This window comes from Leopardus geoffroyi, assembly GCF_018350155.1.
Source record: "Leopardus geoffroyi isolate Oge1 chromosome D3 unlocalized genomic scaffold, O.geoffroyi_Oge1_pat1.0 chrD3_random_Un_scaffold_47, whole genome shotgun sequence".
NCBI lineage: Eukaryota > Metazoa > Chordata > Mammalia > Carnivora > Felidae > Leopardus > Leopardus geoffroyi.
The window spans coordinates 128,850-144,504 of NW_025543559.1; the positions used below are offsets into that span (position 1 = coordinate 128,850).

Below are 15,655 nucleotides of genomic sequence, written 5' to 3' on the forward strand. Positions count from 1 at the left end.
TCTGGGGAGAGCCCGAGAGGAAGTATTTTAGGCTTTTACTAACTGAGACGTAAGGAGTAAGCTAGCTTCATGCTAATCAAAGATGGGCACAGAACCAGCCATAGGCAGTATATAACTAAGGGGAGGGGCCGTGTGCCGATAACCCTTTGTTGCTAGGACCCGGCGGTGGCTGGATGTGGTCGGCAGGCCCTCGTTTGCCACCCCTGTGCTGGAACCTTCGGCCTGGTTCTTGTCTGGGGAGCTAATTTCTACCTCTTTTGTCCAGACGGACCGCTAGGAGTGCGCAGTTGTGTCAAGCACTTAACCAGCTGAAAACAGAGTTTCTCCTGTTCCATCTCCTGCCTTCCCTCTTTTCATCTGGGTTGGAAAGAGTCTAAGGCTGGACTCTTACACCATCATAACGGATACACTTGAGGTGTAACGGGAGGGAAGCAGTATCATAGGATCTCTGTGAGAGAAGCTCTGGTGGTGACAGTTGGACGCGGACCTGATACTACCGGTTCTGGTTACACCTGTGTCCCTGTAGATGAGCCCAGAATCTTCCCTCAGATTGGCACTTGCAGACACCAGTGAGCAATGCTAATTACACGGCACACTTGTTTTGGGTAAAACCCATCATGAGGTGCGTTATTATACCCCACGTGAGGTTCTACCTTGATCACTGGGGCCAGCCTTTCGGTAGAATAGTTGTATGTGAGATTGGAAGTATATGTACGAAACTTAGGTCAGGTTTCCCAAGTGACTGAGGCATCACAGACCCTAAAAGCTAGTACAAACCAGTGTACCTGCTGCAAGTAAACTTAGGAACCTGTCACACTTACAGTCAGACGGTGATCCGTGAAGAAATTGCACATGGACAAAGTATGAGTAAAGGCTGTTACTGCAGTTTCACAGACAGCATTTCACTCTGTGGTCATGTGACCCTGTTCGTTGGTATGGCCATCCGCTCCATGCCTTGTCTGTGGCGCTGCGTTATCGTAAAGAGAAACGTAGGCATGCTCTAGCATGTGGAACGTTTGAAAGAATCAACACTAAAGGACTGTCAGTACCTTTCTCAGAAGTCTCTGTTAGGAGAAGTTGGCAATCTGAAACCAGTTAGAAGAAACGCAACGTGAGAAGGTATTTCCATCTCTCACTCATTCAGTGATCGGTTGAGACTGGAAAGGAGCAGGTGTCCTGTGGGGCTCACACTTCCTCCAAGGCGAGCCACCAATGTGCTTTCGAGCGGCCCCACGCTCGCAAGTCTGAATAGCACGCATGTGGCGGACTTGGAGCCGAGCAGCCTATGGGGTTCAGATTTCTGAGTCCCTTCGGGGGTTCGCTCGAAAGCTAAAATGTTCGCGTAAACCGTTCGTTGAGTGCAGCGTTGCCCAGCAGGAAGGTAACAGGTGACACGGGCGTCATCCCAAGGGTTCTCGCGGCTGCATTTGAAATGGTCAAACAGACGGGTGATGTTAGTTTTCATGTAGCCCGATGCAGGCAACATGTTATTGTGTCATGTAAATAGTGTAGACGTGAAGGAGCTACTCTACAATGTTTTTCCACATTCAGCCCTTGCAACCCACGGGGCGTCTCACAGTTCCATCCCCTGTGGTCGGGACCAGCCCCATTTTGGGCGCTCAGTTAGCCACGTGCGGCGGTGTCTCCGGCCTGGGACGGCACTGCCCCTGGGGTAGTTGTGTGACCGAAGCTCCTCGTCGGTTTTGCTCCCTGGGGCTGCGTGTGCAGACGTGAGGCTGGGCTGCAGAGGGTCCACGACGGAGCACGTGCCTATTGCACAGAAGGGCTATTCCCCCACCGCCCAGAAAGTCCTGCTCCTCTCTACATAATTAGGAAGAAGTCCCAGTGGCTCGGTGTTTCTCCTCTGTAACCTTGCTATGCCTGAGACCTAACTGTTCAGTAGGGTTTAGGACGTCCACTTGGTGATCCGGGTGTTTACTGGAGGACTCTCGGAGAGAACGGTCTTGGGGTTTGTAACTGCTGAATTTACCCATCGTGGTTATGATGGTCAGCATTTCAGCACACTTGATGCAACTAGTGCTTTCCATTTTTTCTTGAATTCTAATGAACCTACACTGTTGTATCAGTTTCAAGTAGACAGCATACCGTTTCAACAATTGCACACGTAACTCTGTGCTCGTCACCATCGCTGTGGTCACCGTGTGTCACCATACAGGGTCCTTAGGGTATCACGGACCGTATTCCCTGGACTGTGCTTTTCATCCCCGAGACGGCCTTATTTGATATCTGGATGCTGATGCCTCCTAATCACCATCATCTCTTTTGCCCATCGCCCCTACTCTCCTCTCCTCTGGCCACTACCAGTTTGTGCTCTGTGTTGAACGGACTCTTGATGCAAAGAATCGTTAACCTTGCTTGCAACGAGTGTCGTTGTCGTTTGCTGCTTTGCAGGATCGCCTTCTACGGAAGATGGAAGCAGTGAGTGGTATATTAAAGCGGGCAAGACCAAGAGGCTCTTCACTTCACCACGGGTATGACATTTCCCGGTTCACAGATCTGTTTGAGATGCGGCTGGGGGCGGCTTCCCTCTGTCACCAGTATGACCCGAACCAGCTCATGGTTCCAAAGTAGAACCGTGGGTGTGCTATGGTATGACCCGAACCGGATCAGAGTTACACACAATAACCCTGAGTGTGTTGTAGTCTGACGCGATCCATTTTCCAGGTACCAGCTAACTGATGATGGGGCGGGGCTGGGGGGGACACTGCCCTTCACCATGCCTAACATGAACCACCTCACAAACACATACGTTAGCACCTGCTGTGTATCTTCCAGAGGAATCCCTTGGCCGAATGGGCAGAGTGACTGGATGTAGCTCAGGGAGCCGGTAGCTTAGTAGTTGGCAAGAGGGAGAAGTAAAACCTCATTCCAGACGTTAGGTTTGGAATCTCAGGAGACCGGGAGGCATGACAGAGCTCACAGCCATGGGAGGAGGAGTGGAAGTTAGGGGAAGTTCTGTTCGTGTTTGGGTGGGTTTATTTGCGGCCTCCCTCCACCGAGTGTGGCGGTGATGGTGTGGGGCTAGGAGGGGTCCAGCGTGCCAGGTTCGGCCCAGCATCCCTGGAAGCTATGGTCCCTTCCGCAAGGCCAGTGGGGTCACCATGGGAGTGCACACGTGGCCATGGTTGTGAAGGTCACCTTGACATTGGTGGGGTTAGCGCAGTGCTCGCAGTTTCTTATATTTTTGAAAAGACTGGAGAATGACATGTAATCGCCGTAACTCTGTCGGGACGTTGGTGAGTCGCCTGTGAGGGCGCGGGTCAGCCGGCTTGTGAGCTGCGTCCCGCAGACAGTAATTGTCAGCAAGGTATTAAAAGGTTTGCTTGCTTCTTTGTAGGAAATGGGTACCATGTGAGAGTCATTCTGGTGTGACGGTGCCTCGAGTAGCTGACTGGGCCCCCTTAGGTGCAGGGGGCAGGCTCCGGCTCCAAAGGCAGGCCCCCTCAGGCCTCACTGGGGTCTGTGCGGCTGTCGACGGGGGCTGTCGGGAGAGTCGAGGGTGTGCTGCGGCTGTCCTTGTTGAGCCTGCTTGTAGGAGAGAGAAGTCAGTGCAGGTAGAGTCACAAGCGGTGCTCCCTGTCCATGGAACTACTGGTGGCACAGCGAATGTGTGTCCGGAGAGAGAAGCACACGGGAAGATCCGGGCACAGAGCAGCCTCTTGGGTGGCTGACGGAGATCCTGGCCAGCAAGACACCCGTGTGCTGAGTGTCACCGTTCCAGGGCTTGAAGACGGGTATGTGTGAGGAGGCCAAGGGAGCAAACAGTGGATGCGGTGCAGGCCCCTCGAGTGCATGTTGGAGTTCTCAAGGGAAGGGGCTGTGCAGGCCCCTGGAGGGTGGCACCCTGGGGCAGTTGCCATAAGAGGGACGTCCACGCCCGGCACCCGCCTGAGGTGAGCTGGCCAAGGAGAAGGATAGAGAGGATCGCAGTGCTCCGGTGGTTGCGGAGGCATTGGCCGCGGTCACAGGTGGCCTTGTGGTCAGAAGACCCCGGGCAGGAGACCGGCTGAGGAACAGGGTGTGTTTGAAGCCGTCTCACAATGTGGTCTCTCGTGTGGTGGCAGAAGAGAGGCTGGTGGGAGCTGTGTCACCGTGAGCGGCCGGGGGCCGTGGGGACGAGACTGAGAAGGCGGCAGGCAGGCTGGACAGCTGAGCCCTCCTGGCACGACCTCACAGCCACGTCTTCTGTTTGGGTCCTCCTCTAGCAAGATGACACGGTCTGGGTTGCAGAGGAAAAGAAAGGTGACGGACCAACTTCCACACGCAGGCGGGGCAGATGGGAGAGAGCTCTGGGATAGGACTGGATGCAGGGTGGTGGGGTCGGGAGCCAGGGAGCCTGAGATAGGGTGTCAGAGTCAGGGGACACACGCGAACCTCGGAGGAGCCACGGACCATGCCAGGTCACATGCGGGGTGGCGTGTGTGGCTCTCCCCGATTGGCGATGTGTCGGGGCCCCACAGCGGTGAAGCTAGACCACCTGAGCTCAGGTGAGCAGTTGTTCTGGCAATGGGGGGACCAGAGGAGGGGAAGATGGTTGTGGCCAGTGGGCAGTTCTGACTTGGCTGTCTTAGAAACAATCAGTACCCTGAGGCAGCACGTGTCAATGACGTTTCTTGAAAGGCCGCAGAGAAGAGCTTGAAGCACCACAGAGGAGACGCCCTGTCGTGGTGGCTCTGTCTCCAGGCCACAAGGGGTGACGCCGGGGGCCCCCTCTGTAGTTGATGTGAAGCAGATGGGCGTGTTCTGTCTCCCGAGACCATAAGGATTTGTGAAATGGAAGGCAGCCTCTCTTCTTTTCCAGAGAGCAAGGAGCCACTGGACTCCGGTGCAGGGTTCAAGTGTGGAGGGTGAGCCCGTGGCTGAGGCCGGGCACGTGGGCTGGCGGGTGCTCCTTCACAGCTGCTGACCGCTTCGTGCCCAGAGCCTTTGCTGAGGGGAGCAGCTGACAGCCCAATTAAGTGACTCCCCCTAGGGGCTCGGGGCTCCATGGAACTTTTCTGGAGACTTCTATGGCCAAGGGGGACATTTGTCTGTTAGTCTACCTGCACAGAGGCCAGAGACGCTTTTGCCTCGGAAACACCGGGCACACTGCCACCTCCTGTCTACGGGAGGTGCGAGGTGTGGTTCCCGAGGATCCTGCCGCGGATGCCCCTGGGGCGCCCGATACTGGTTGGAGGAGGGAAACCTGGGGTCACCTGGCATCACAGCGAAGGCCTTGGCACACGTGGTCCGATGGCAGGTGAAGGCCAGAGGGACGTACAGGAGTGCTTTCCGGTCAGTTGGGCAGGAGGTGGTGCAGACACGCAGGATGACAGCTTGACTGGGGGCAGGCGCTGCTCCACCTCGGGGACGTCAGGGCCGCGGGGATGCGTTGCACCTGCTGGGCCCGGGAGACCCTGTCTCCACAGGTCCCGGCTAGCGGGCTTGCACTGGAGCCAGGGGCAAGGATGCCTTCCATGGAGACCTTTTTCTGTAACCTCATTTTCCCAATTGACGGGTTCTGGCCTGGCTGACAAAGTCCACTTTTCTTTAGATGACAACCTTGGTGTGTGTGTGCGTGTTTGTTTGATTGTTTCCGTCCGTATTTCAGGCGGACGCACGTCGGCAGCGTCCCAGCTTCCAGGTTCCGTCTGGCGGACAGCCCCACGGATGCCAGCAGCAGCAGCAGCAGCGCGGTGTTGCGGCGCCGCCAGAAAGGCCGTGTGGCCCGTCTGCGACATGAGCCTTCCAAGGCAAGGACCTCCATCCTCTGGGGGCTCTCATGGGACCCACCTGCCTGCTCCAATGTCACCTGCCTTTTCCTCTGTCTGTGAGGCTCTTCTGGAACTAAAGAACCGATAGGCTGCTTTCTCTTTTCAGCTTCCCCCATTCTTCTTTGGCTGCCTTAGAATTTACTTTTGAGAGCTTTTGTTCTCTCTTTGTATAAAGTAGCAATGTGGATTAAGATAGGACCTAGTGTTAAGCACAGCACAATGCAAATTAGTAAGGGTTTGAAACGCTAATGAAGGTGAAGGGAACACGTGTATTCATCCTTAAACAACAAAGAAGTCACCTTTGGAGTTTAAGGACTTTCGTCCTTTGGCTCTTCAGCCGCGTATATTTTTATATATTTGGGTAAGTTTTGAGCACCTGTAGTCATGGAACAAGTTTGGTGCAGACATCGTCCCAGAGCTAGGGTGCAGCATGACTGAAAAACCCAGATGAGGGGCGCCGGGTGGCTCAGTCGGTCAAGCGCCCGACTGCTGATTTCTGCTCATGTCACGATCTCTGGGTTTGTGAGATCGAGCCCCGGAGCCCAGCAGCCCCGCATGGGGCTCTGCGCTGACCGCGCCTAGAGCCTGCTTGGGATTCTCTCTCTCTCCCTCTCTCTGCTCCTCCCCCACTTGAAATAAAACAAAGAAAACAATAAATAGCTAAAAAGTCAGAGGAGAGGCCTGCACCCCTCTGTGTGCACAGTGTAGTGAGGGGAGACCAGCAGCGAACGGGAAGTAAAAGGTGATATGTGTGTTAGTTCTCTATTTCTGTTTGACAGATGATTGAAAAGTCCCTAGATGGGCACCTGTGGATAGCCCCAGAGTCCAAGGGGGGCTCTCTGGGCACTGCCCAGTGTGGCAGTGGAGAGAGAGAGACAGAACTGTGTGACCAAGCGGTCACAAGGGGGAAGGAGCTCAGTGAGCCCGGTGCTCGGGGAAAGGGAGACCGGTGGCCTGGTCATGCTGGGTGGGGCCAGGCAAGGTGGAGGCCGAGGACCACGGCAGTCTGGTCCAGGAGCCCTTGCGCTAAAGCCAACTCACCCGAGTTCCAGAGTCTGTGTAGACACAGTAGGGGCAGCTTTCTGGAGAACTTGAACTCTGGTTGGGAGCAGAGACACAGTGCTAGCTGGAAGGAGACACAAGGTAAAAGTTCTGCGGTTTGTGTTCTGTTATTTTGTTGTTTTGCCCTGGAGGGTCTGTGGTCAGTCGTGGCTGGCTCGTGTTGTTTCTCCTGTACCTTCATTTGTCAGTAGACAGTGGGGTTTTGCCCCAATAGTGATCAATTGTCGTTAGCGTATCACTGTATAGTACAGGTGGATACGGGTATGATCTAGATAATAATTTGTAAACGAAGCGTTTCTTCAAAAGAGATAAGGCACTGACCGTAGATGAACGGAAGCTCGATACAGACAGCACGCTCTGTGGTGCCGACACTCGTGTTCAGGACTCCAGATCTCATGGGCTTACTGAGCACAAGTACTGCCTTCTACACTGAAACTCAGGACTCCTACAACGTGAAGCTGTCACCTGCCCCTCAGCCCGTTTTTATCACGTACCTGCCCAGGGCACCCTCCTGTAACCAGCACGGCGATTCGTGAGAGGTTGTCAATCAAATTCTAGGTCAGGATTTCACATTCACGTCCAGCAGGGCGTTAACAGAGTGGGTTTGTTTGGTGTTACACAAGGTGTTGCGGGAACTTCGGCATCCCCTAGGGTGATACTGTAAAAGTGTAACTTGGTTGTCAACAAGGAGAACAGTTACAGGAAAGTTTAGAATAGGCACCTGTTAGATGTCTTTGTTCTACAAGATGCCGTGTTTTAATAAGTTGTGTATGTTGTGATGGAGTTTTACGTCCCTGAGTGATCATTGGTAGTGTCTCTGGTCAATGTCGAATAACCTATTACGTTCAGATGTGTGGTGGAACAAAGTTCTGCTTCCAGTCGTGGTTGTTTCTAAATCTTCTCTCAATTGTATCCATCCTGCTGTTCTCTTTAAAATATGTTTGCTCGTTTGGTCTTGGAAATGGTAACTTCCAAGTGTGCAGTAAATGTGATTTCTCTTCCTTCCTTTGCATGCCTCTGTCAGCCTAGTGATGTCAGGAAGCATCGGAGAAAGCGAAAGTGCTTAGGAGTGCAACCTAGCTGTGTTTGTCTGTGGTGTGGGGGAGAGTGCCCGTCTCTTCACAGTGAGCACCACAGCTGGGTAAGGACGAGCGGCTGGCGTGTGCGGGGAAGTCCAGGAGCCACTGGGGGCTCGAGCGTGGCGGCCGGTTTCCACGGTACCTGCGACGGCCACCAGAGCTCACCGTTGTCTCTCGTTTGTCTCTTGCTCGCTGCGAACGTTGTTCCGTGAGACCTAGAAGTTTCTAGGAAGAGAAATTACGGAAGCAGTGCCGTAGAGTTTCGATTTCGGGATCACCACTTTTGACAGCCGTAGCCAGCAGCATTCAGAGAGCTCTTAGGGTTCGCCACCTGGTGTGTGCAGTGGTTTAGGATCCTGTGACCTGGCCCTCACAGACATCCCCACGAGCCACAGCTTGTGTGGTTAGCCCATTTCCAGATGTGCAAGCAGAGCCTGAGAGCCCGGGTCCTGTGCATGAGGACACTTTGCAGGGCAAACACTGGCCGCGACACCACTCTGCCACATACCCCACCTTTGCTGGGGCGCCCTTCTCCCATTTACAGTGCCCCTCGCCGGGACAGGACACCTCCTGTGTCCAGAGGACAATGATGTGGGTGTGCCCATTCTCAGGGGAAGCTCCGTGCCTCGGGACGGAACCCTCGACCAGAGAGTCCGCCTCCTAACTGGGATGCCTTGCTCCCTGGACCGTACCCCCATCCCAGACCTTCCCAGCCATGCGCCGACAGGGCCGTGCCTCTGATACAGAGCTGGGCGACAGCTGGGGGAGCCCCTCCGCTGCACAGACGGTGTGTCCGTTCAGTTGAATTCTTGCGTTCAAGTGCCAGTTCGGTCACTGGTTGTTTTGTGACCGGGGTGTCTTCATCACCGTCTTTTTTTCCTGCTTTGCTCTCCTGGTAAGTGAGGACAGCGAAAGGTTCATGGCCCTTGGGGTGTCCACACACTGCCCATCGGTGCACGGTCCTCAGAGAACAGGAGCTCACACCGGCGCCGGGGCACAGAGCACGCCCTGCATTCTGCTGGCTCGTGCTGCCTTTTCCTCTGTAGCAAGACTTTCTCAAGGAACAGAGGGTCGTGTGATGAACACCCAGGCAGGACGGCCTGCTCCCGCAGCTCACTGATGGCTACTTGGAGGGCTCTTTGGAGGTTTTGGGGGATGAAGTCTAGGTGTACGGGCAGTGGGTGTCAGGTCCATGCGGACAGGGCCAGCACGGGCGTTGCACTTCCCAGCCTCGCGGGAGCCTCCCGTTTTGGTTGAGACTGAAATGGCCCATAGGCACAAGTCTGGCAGGACCCAGTGCTGGGCGGGGGCCTGTGCGTGGACTGCGCTGTGACACAGGGGAGGGTGTGCTCCCAGAACCCTCCGTCTCTGCTCACCTCATAGCCTGGTTGCTGGTGTGGCTCCCTGTCCTGTTCCCTTTTGGTGTTTGTCTTCTCCATATCTTTGCTTCCACCTGGGTGTGAAATCTACTTGTGTTGACTGAGTCTGACCCTGTTTGGTTTTATGTGGATAATTTGTAGCCTGTTAAGGTAGCCTTTTGTTGTCTGATGATTGTCAGGAAATCAGGAGAGGAGGCAGGAGTTCTGGAGCTGTTGGTTAAGCTTGTGTCTTCCCTGAGCTCAGCTCCGCTTGGTGCTGACCGCCATGGGTGTCCCGAGCCCCACGCAGCTTCGGAGGTCCTGGTACGAACCCAGTTGGCTGTGCCTGTCTCGCCAGTCCTACACGTGTGTCTCATGAGATCCGGCCCTGCCTCACCACCAGGACCTGTCAAGGGTCATAACGCTGGTGGGTCCGTGGCCCCACGGTCCTTTCCAGGGCCCACAGCCACATAGCCGCAGACCCACAGCCTGTCACAGAAGGAAAAATGGAATCTGAAGGGGTTCATTTGTCGTGACGGCAGCCAAGGGACACTGTGTCTCAACCGTGTCGAGCAGACTGTCTGTAAGCTGCAGATGAGTCCATCAGTTTGTAACATCAACCGAAATGTCCCCGAGAAGCAGAAGTCAGACCCGAGTGTGGGGTCAGGGGGTTGGGTGCCTTGTCACTTTACACACGTCCCCGTAGATTCCAGCCTTGCATCGCTACCAGAAGTGACAGTGGATTAGGCCACAAGCTCCCTCCACTTCCCCCAAACAAAGAGCTTTGGACCATCGTGCGTGGGAGGGCTCCGTGCTCGCCAGGGTTTGCCCTGAATGCCGTCAGGAAACAAACACCTTCCTTCTCAGCTGGCCGTGGTGTACGGTGACATGGTTTGGGTCTCCGCCTCTACCTTCGGTGGCCGGGCTCCTGGTGGGGCGAGGTCCTGGGGAGGGTACACCCCTCGGTGCAGATGGGCTGGGGGTCTCAGTGGGCCCACTGCCTGGACGCGAATCCACCCTTTCGCCTGGCGTTAGGCCGATCCTAGGAAGGCGTTTTGGACGCTGCACAAAGCACAGCTCATAGCTTTTCAAATGAGTTGCTGGCTGTGATTTCAGGGCTGTGTGCTCCTCTGTCTGGGTGCACGGTGAACTCATGTCACTCTCCTCTCCACCCCACAGTTGCTGCCTTTGGAGGAGGAGTCACAAGACAGGGTGACAAGGACACGATGTGTACCATCAGCTCCTTCTTCCCAGAGGTCCCTGAGCTTGGACAGGCTGCAGCAAGGGGCACTGCACAAAGCCAGCCACGAGGACATCAGGGACGCCACAAAGTAAGGGGCACAGGCATCATAGGAGACATGCCTGTGCGCTGGTTTTCAGCTCTGAGAAACCTTTGATCTCTACATGGGGGAGAAAGGGTCGGAACAGCGATTCCAAGGAAAGGCCAATGAACTGAGTTTACGTGCACGGCGTTCTTGGGATACCTGCCTGGGTGCCCTGGGTGTGGCCAGCAGAGCAAAAGGCAGGTGGGAAAGACCAGAGTCTTGTGATGCTGGTGGCTGTAGGGCAGCCTCGTTTGCTCAGATCCTACGCACCAGCCGTCCTGAGACCTCCCTTTTCCTCCCGGTGGATCCTGGGTGACATGCTCCCTAGGGCTCCTCCCCTGGGCCGCACTGTGCCCTGTGGGGCTGTCAGGAGCCATGCTCTCTTCCCCCCACCCCCACCAGGCAGCTCCAGCAGCCTCTCTGTTACTCACACCACGTCCTGGGGTGGCTCAGGTGTGCGTGTCCTCCGTGCTCCCGGGTCACGGCCAGGGAGGGGTGCTGAGCGTTCTCAACCCAAGGCGCTTAGACTCCAGATATACTTGGGAGGGAGAGAGTGTCAGCTCCCAGGGCGCAGCCCTCCCTAGAAGCTGGGGGATTGTGCTTCTAATCACGCGGGGCGGTGTGTCGGGTGACGAGCACGCGTGGAAGATGCTCTCCTGTGCGTCCCCCAGATCCTCGGGCTCTCAGGATGGCCCCTCGAGCAACGTCAGCAACACTAACAATTGCCAGGACTCACTGAACAACGCCCCCAAGAAGAAGGGCATCACCAAATCCATCCGCTGGTTGCTCGCCAGAAGACAAAAGGTCCACCCCAGCCACACTAGCGACGAGCCTGCGTGACCAGGTTGGTGTCCCCTGCGTGTTTCCAGCGTGTGGGTGGTCTTACTGGCCTCATTCCTCTAGATCCGTGGTCTCTCTGCCTGCAGACCCCTCCCCGTGTCGGGAGACCTCACGTGGCTGTGGACACCCCCCACCTCCCATTTCATCACTCTGCTTCCCCACAGCCACTGAATTGCAGCCACTGAATTGAAAACCCTTCCCAGCGTGCCCTGGGACTCCGCAAATTGGGCGGACAAGCTGAAAAACACCAAAAACTTTAAAAAATAAGCGTTGTGTTTCTTGTCACCTTGCTGAGCACTTTTCAGCTGTACCTGTTTTGAAAGCAGTAGCTGTTCGTTTGCTCAATAGACTCTATAGCGGCAGAGCAGTATTATGGCCTCCACGCTGAACCTGAGGCTCTTCTTCAACTGTGGGTCCTGGAGGACGTAGAGCACGTATGAAATCTTGAAGGGACTCACATGGATTCCCAGTGCACCTTGAGAAGTTGTGCACGGAGGATATGTTGTGGCTCACGTGAGGGTGTGGCCCCAGCGCACTTTCGTCTGAGCCTGGCTCCTGCACAGATGGGTTTGGGGGTCTGGGCAAAGTCCATATTAGCATTCCCGTGCTTCCGTTTTCTCACCTGTACCTGGGAACAGTGGGAGCACTTCCGTCACATGGCTTTCAGGAGTGTCTGCATCTAAATATCCACGAGATACTTTGAACACAGAAGCTCCATCACATTATGTGTAACTGCAGCCCCTGTGAGGACCTGGTCACCAGCATTCGGAACCTGTCATTCATGCTGGTGATCTCTCTGGCGTCCTCACTAGGCTGCCCCTGTGTTTCTTTCCCCTGTAGTGTTTGAGTTTCTCTTCAATAGACTCTGACCTTTGCAGTCTAATCAGTACATCTTATTTTCAACTGGTCTTGATTCTGACAACGAGTAACAGCAGAGGGTTTCGTTTGCTACCAAGCAGCTGAGGCGCTGTGATGCCCGGGATGGGGGCCCAGAGGAGCGGTGCGGGCATATCTCTCGGGGCCTTTCCACTGCAGAGCATGTCGCACGTGGGTTGACTGTGTCCCAGAGCTGAGTTAAGTGGATGAAGGAGGCAGGTTGAAACCATATCCCAGTGATCCCACAACTGATTAAAAGAAGTGAGCTCTTTTCAACAGAAGAGATGGTTTGCAGCCTAGCGCAGTGGAGCAGGAGGTGGGCCACGGGGGTACATTGGAGATGGTGGGACGACGGGATGGGGCCTTGAGCCAGGGCAGAAGTCAGTGGGCTCTGTGATACACCGGACATTAGGCAAGGCGTGTGGCCACTCTTCCGTGCCCTGAGAGCCTGCAAGGTCTGGAGCGGGGTGCCTCACGTCCACAGTGGGCCCACAGGGCGCCTTCCCGCTAGAGGCTGTTTCCCCGTCAGTCCCCGGACTTGTCCATTGGTTTGTCTTTCTGTCTGCCTCAATCTAGTCTCCTTCTCAGAACTCATAATAAGGATCATGACTGGCACACTCAGTTGTACTTCAGTTGAAATGCCGTTATTTGTGTTACTGCTCACAATTCAGTAGGAACCCTCAGGTTTTTGGTTCCCTGGGAATGGAAATTTGTGGAAACTGTTCAACAGTGGTCTGATTTGAATGTCCCTATGTTTGAAGTGTATAAAAGTGTTTTACAATAACTTGGATAGTTGCCACCTGGCCATGTGCAATTTGATACTGAAAGTAGACCTTTTGCTCCTGGAACCATGCTGGGAAAATTCTGTCCCTTAGATGTTGCTGATGTGTTTTCTTTCACATCCTTATACTTTCTGTAATGAAAACAGTAAGATTCGTGGTAGTGCCTTCTGGTTCTCCCACCCCACTGCTCCCCGAAATGTGTATTTTTGCAAGTTGAGAGGTAACAAAAAGTGTGGGTTGGCTGCTTTCTGCGTGGAGCCTGCTTTGGGTCCTCTTCCTCCTTTCTCTCTGCCCCTTTCTCCTCATACACACTCGTTCTCTCTCTCTCTCTCTCTCTCTCTCTCAAACTCTAAAAAGAGGGGCGACGGGGTGGCTCAGTCAGTGAAGCATCTGAGTCTTGGTTTCGGCACAGGTCATGTTCTCACACTTGGTGAATGTGAGCCTTGCAGTGGGCGCAGAGCTGACAGCGGGGAGTTTGCTTAGGATTCTCTCTCCCCCTAACTCTCTGCCCCTGCTCCACTCTTGCTGTTTCTGTCTCTTTCAAAAATGAAAAAAAAAACTATAAAAAATAAACAAACCAATTAGCTATTGAGGAACCAATAGTTTCACAGAGATGAGGAGTTTGGTTTCTTTCCTTTTTGCTATTTGACACTGATAGTCTTCAGAAATATTTTTGACATCATAACTCGCTGGCTGCAGCCTGGGAATAGAGCCTGTAAGTTGTGTTTGGGGGGTAGCCGGATATCTCACTGCAATCCAGGGCCCCGTGCTCTGGGGGAATGTTTCAGTTATTTATTTGAAAAGACACAAAACGTTGCATTCTCCTTCTACAAAACCGGGACTGATTTCCTCCCACACCACCACTTAAGACTGTCGTCATTGCCATAAGAACCAACCCATGCTTGTGAGGAGAACAGGGCAAGGGCAAGGGTGCTGTGGGACTGTCCCAGCGTGTGGCACTGTCTGCAGCTTAAAGACTATTTGGAAAATGAAAAGGTAGTATCTTCTATGGCAGGGAGGTGATTTCACATAGACGGTGGAGCAGGCCCAGGCAGCCCAGGGCTCTGCTGACTTGTGCCCAGTCAGGGTGCTGGCACAAGTGTGGCCCTGTCTCCCTTTACCCCCTGGGGCTGCCTTCTGGGCAGGGGGCCCGATGGCTGTCAGGGATGTGGGTAAATACCTGTAAACAAAATTGCAGAGCGAGGTCATTTTAAAGGGCTGTAACTTTAGTATACACTTTTGTGTTTTAATTTCCAATCAGTCTTGATTTCTGGATGATGACAAAACTTTAGGAAGGCACCTTCTTGGAGAAAACAATGTAGACCAAAGGACATTTGTGACTTAGCTGCTGGGTCAGCAGAGACTTTCCCTGCAGACTTTTGGGTCACTTCCCCTCTGTCCTCTATGCAGCCAAAGAAGATGCAGCTGGTCGTCGGTCCGTGACATGCTGACCTGCCCCAGCCCCTCGGCGACGGCGCCATGAGAGGCTCTTTGACCGGAATGTGAACAATGGTGGACAATGGCCGACTTCGTATGTAACAAGGCTGTGGCCCGCTCAGGCTTCAATGATCTAAGATGACTCCTAACTTCTGCTTATCTGCTTGAACATTAGTGTGCTCTTCCACCTACCACAGCTAGGCATCGTGGGTGTCCTCAGTGCGTGGGCTCTATCAGAGCCTAGTCCTGGGGGCCTGGGCAGCTTGCCTGGAGTGACCCGAGGAACCTGGGAGCTGGGGCCGCGGCAAGCCTGGGCGGGGGGACCTGGGCACGTCCTCCCCCCATCCCTGCCCCACGCCCACCCTGAGCTCCCTGGCACCCGAACTCTCAGAAGACCAATCAAGAAGCACTGGGCTCCCACCGTGGGGCAGGGTGCTGGGTGTGCACCCAGGAGGAAGGCGCGAGACCCTGGAAATAATGTCGTGCAACACTAATAAAGGGCTTACCGTTCTTATGGAAATCAACTTTTTACATTTGTTTTTTGAACAAGTTTCAAGAGTGGACCTCATTCTCCATTTGTAGATTTTCCTTAAGTTTTTTATGTTTATTTATTATTGAGAGACAGTGAGACAGAGCATGAGCATGGGAGGGGCAGAGACAGGAGAAGACACAGATTCCGAAGCAGCCCTCACGAAGCCACCTCAGGAGGCTCTGGCACAAGATCCCTCATAGCTCAGGCAACTCTGGGATGGTTCCTTCCCTCCCCGCCACAGAGAGCTTACGGCCATTGGGTCAAGGGATGGACGCCCTGACCCGTGGGCCTTGTGTGGAGGGCACAGCTGACAATCGCTGGGATTTCCTCTTCCTGTACTGTCTCTCCCGCCAGGGCCGATGTTTACTAACTGTGAAGGATACATAGTTTCTTTCTGTGGAGTAAGACTTCCCTTCTCCTTTCTGTCAGGGCATAGTTAGGTCATTCTGTGTCTTCCTGTTCAGAACCTTTGCTGGCTGATCTGTAGTTTCTGCACTTCCTAGTCCTCAGTGTTAAGTGTGAGGTTTGGAACAACAAAGTGCTTCCCTGCGTTTTACATCCAACATTCTGTTTTTTCCCCACCAACGCTG

General features: G+C 54.3%; 1 protein-coding gene across 1 annotated transcript; it reads left to right on the forward strand.

Moving 5' to 3' along the window:
- Positions 1-550: 550 nt before the first annotated feature.
- LOC123595682 (liprin-alpha-1-like) lies at positions 551-11,629 on the forward strand. The gene is made up of 5 exons (XM_045473356.1): positions 551-569; positions 2,413-2,492; positions 5,612-5,753; positions 10,453-10,604; positions 11,270-11,629. The coding sequence occupies exons 2-5, from the start codon at positions 2,431-2,433 to the stop codon at positions 11,436-11,438; spliced, it is 525 nt and encodes a 174-aa protein (XP_045329312.1). The 5' UTR covers positions 551-569; positions 2,413-2,430; the 3' UTR covers positions 11,439-11,629.
- Positions 11,630-15,655: the final 4,026 nt, after the last annotated feature.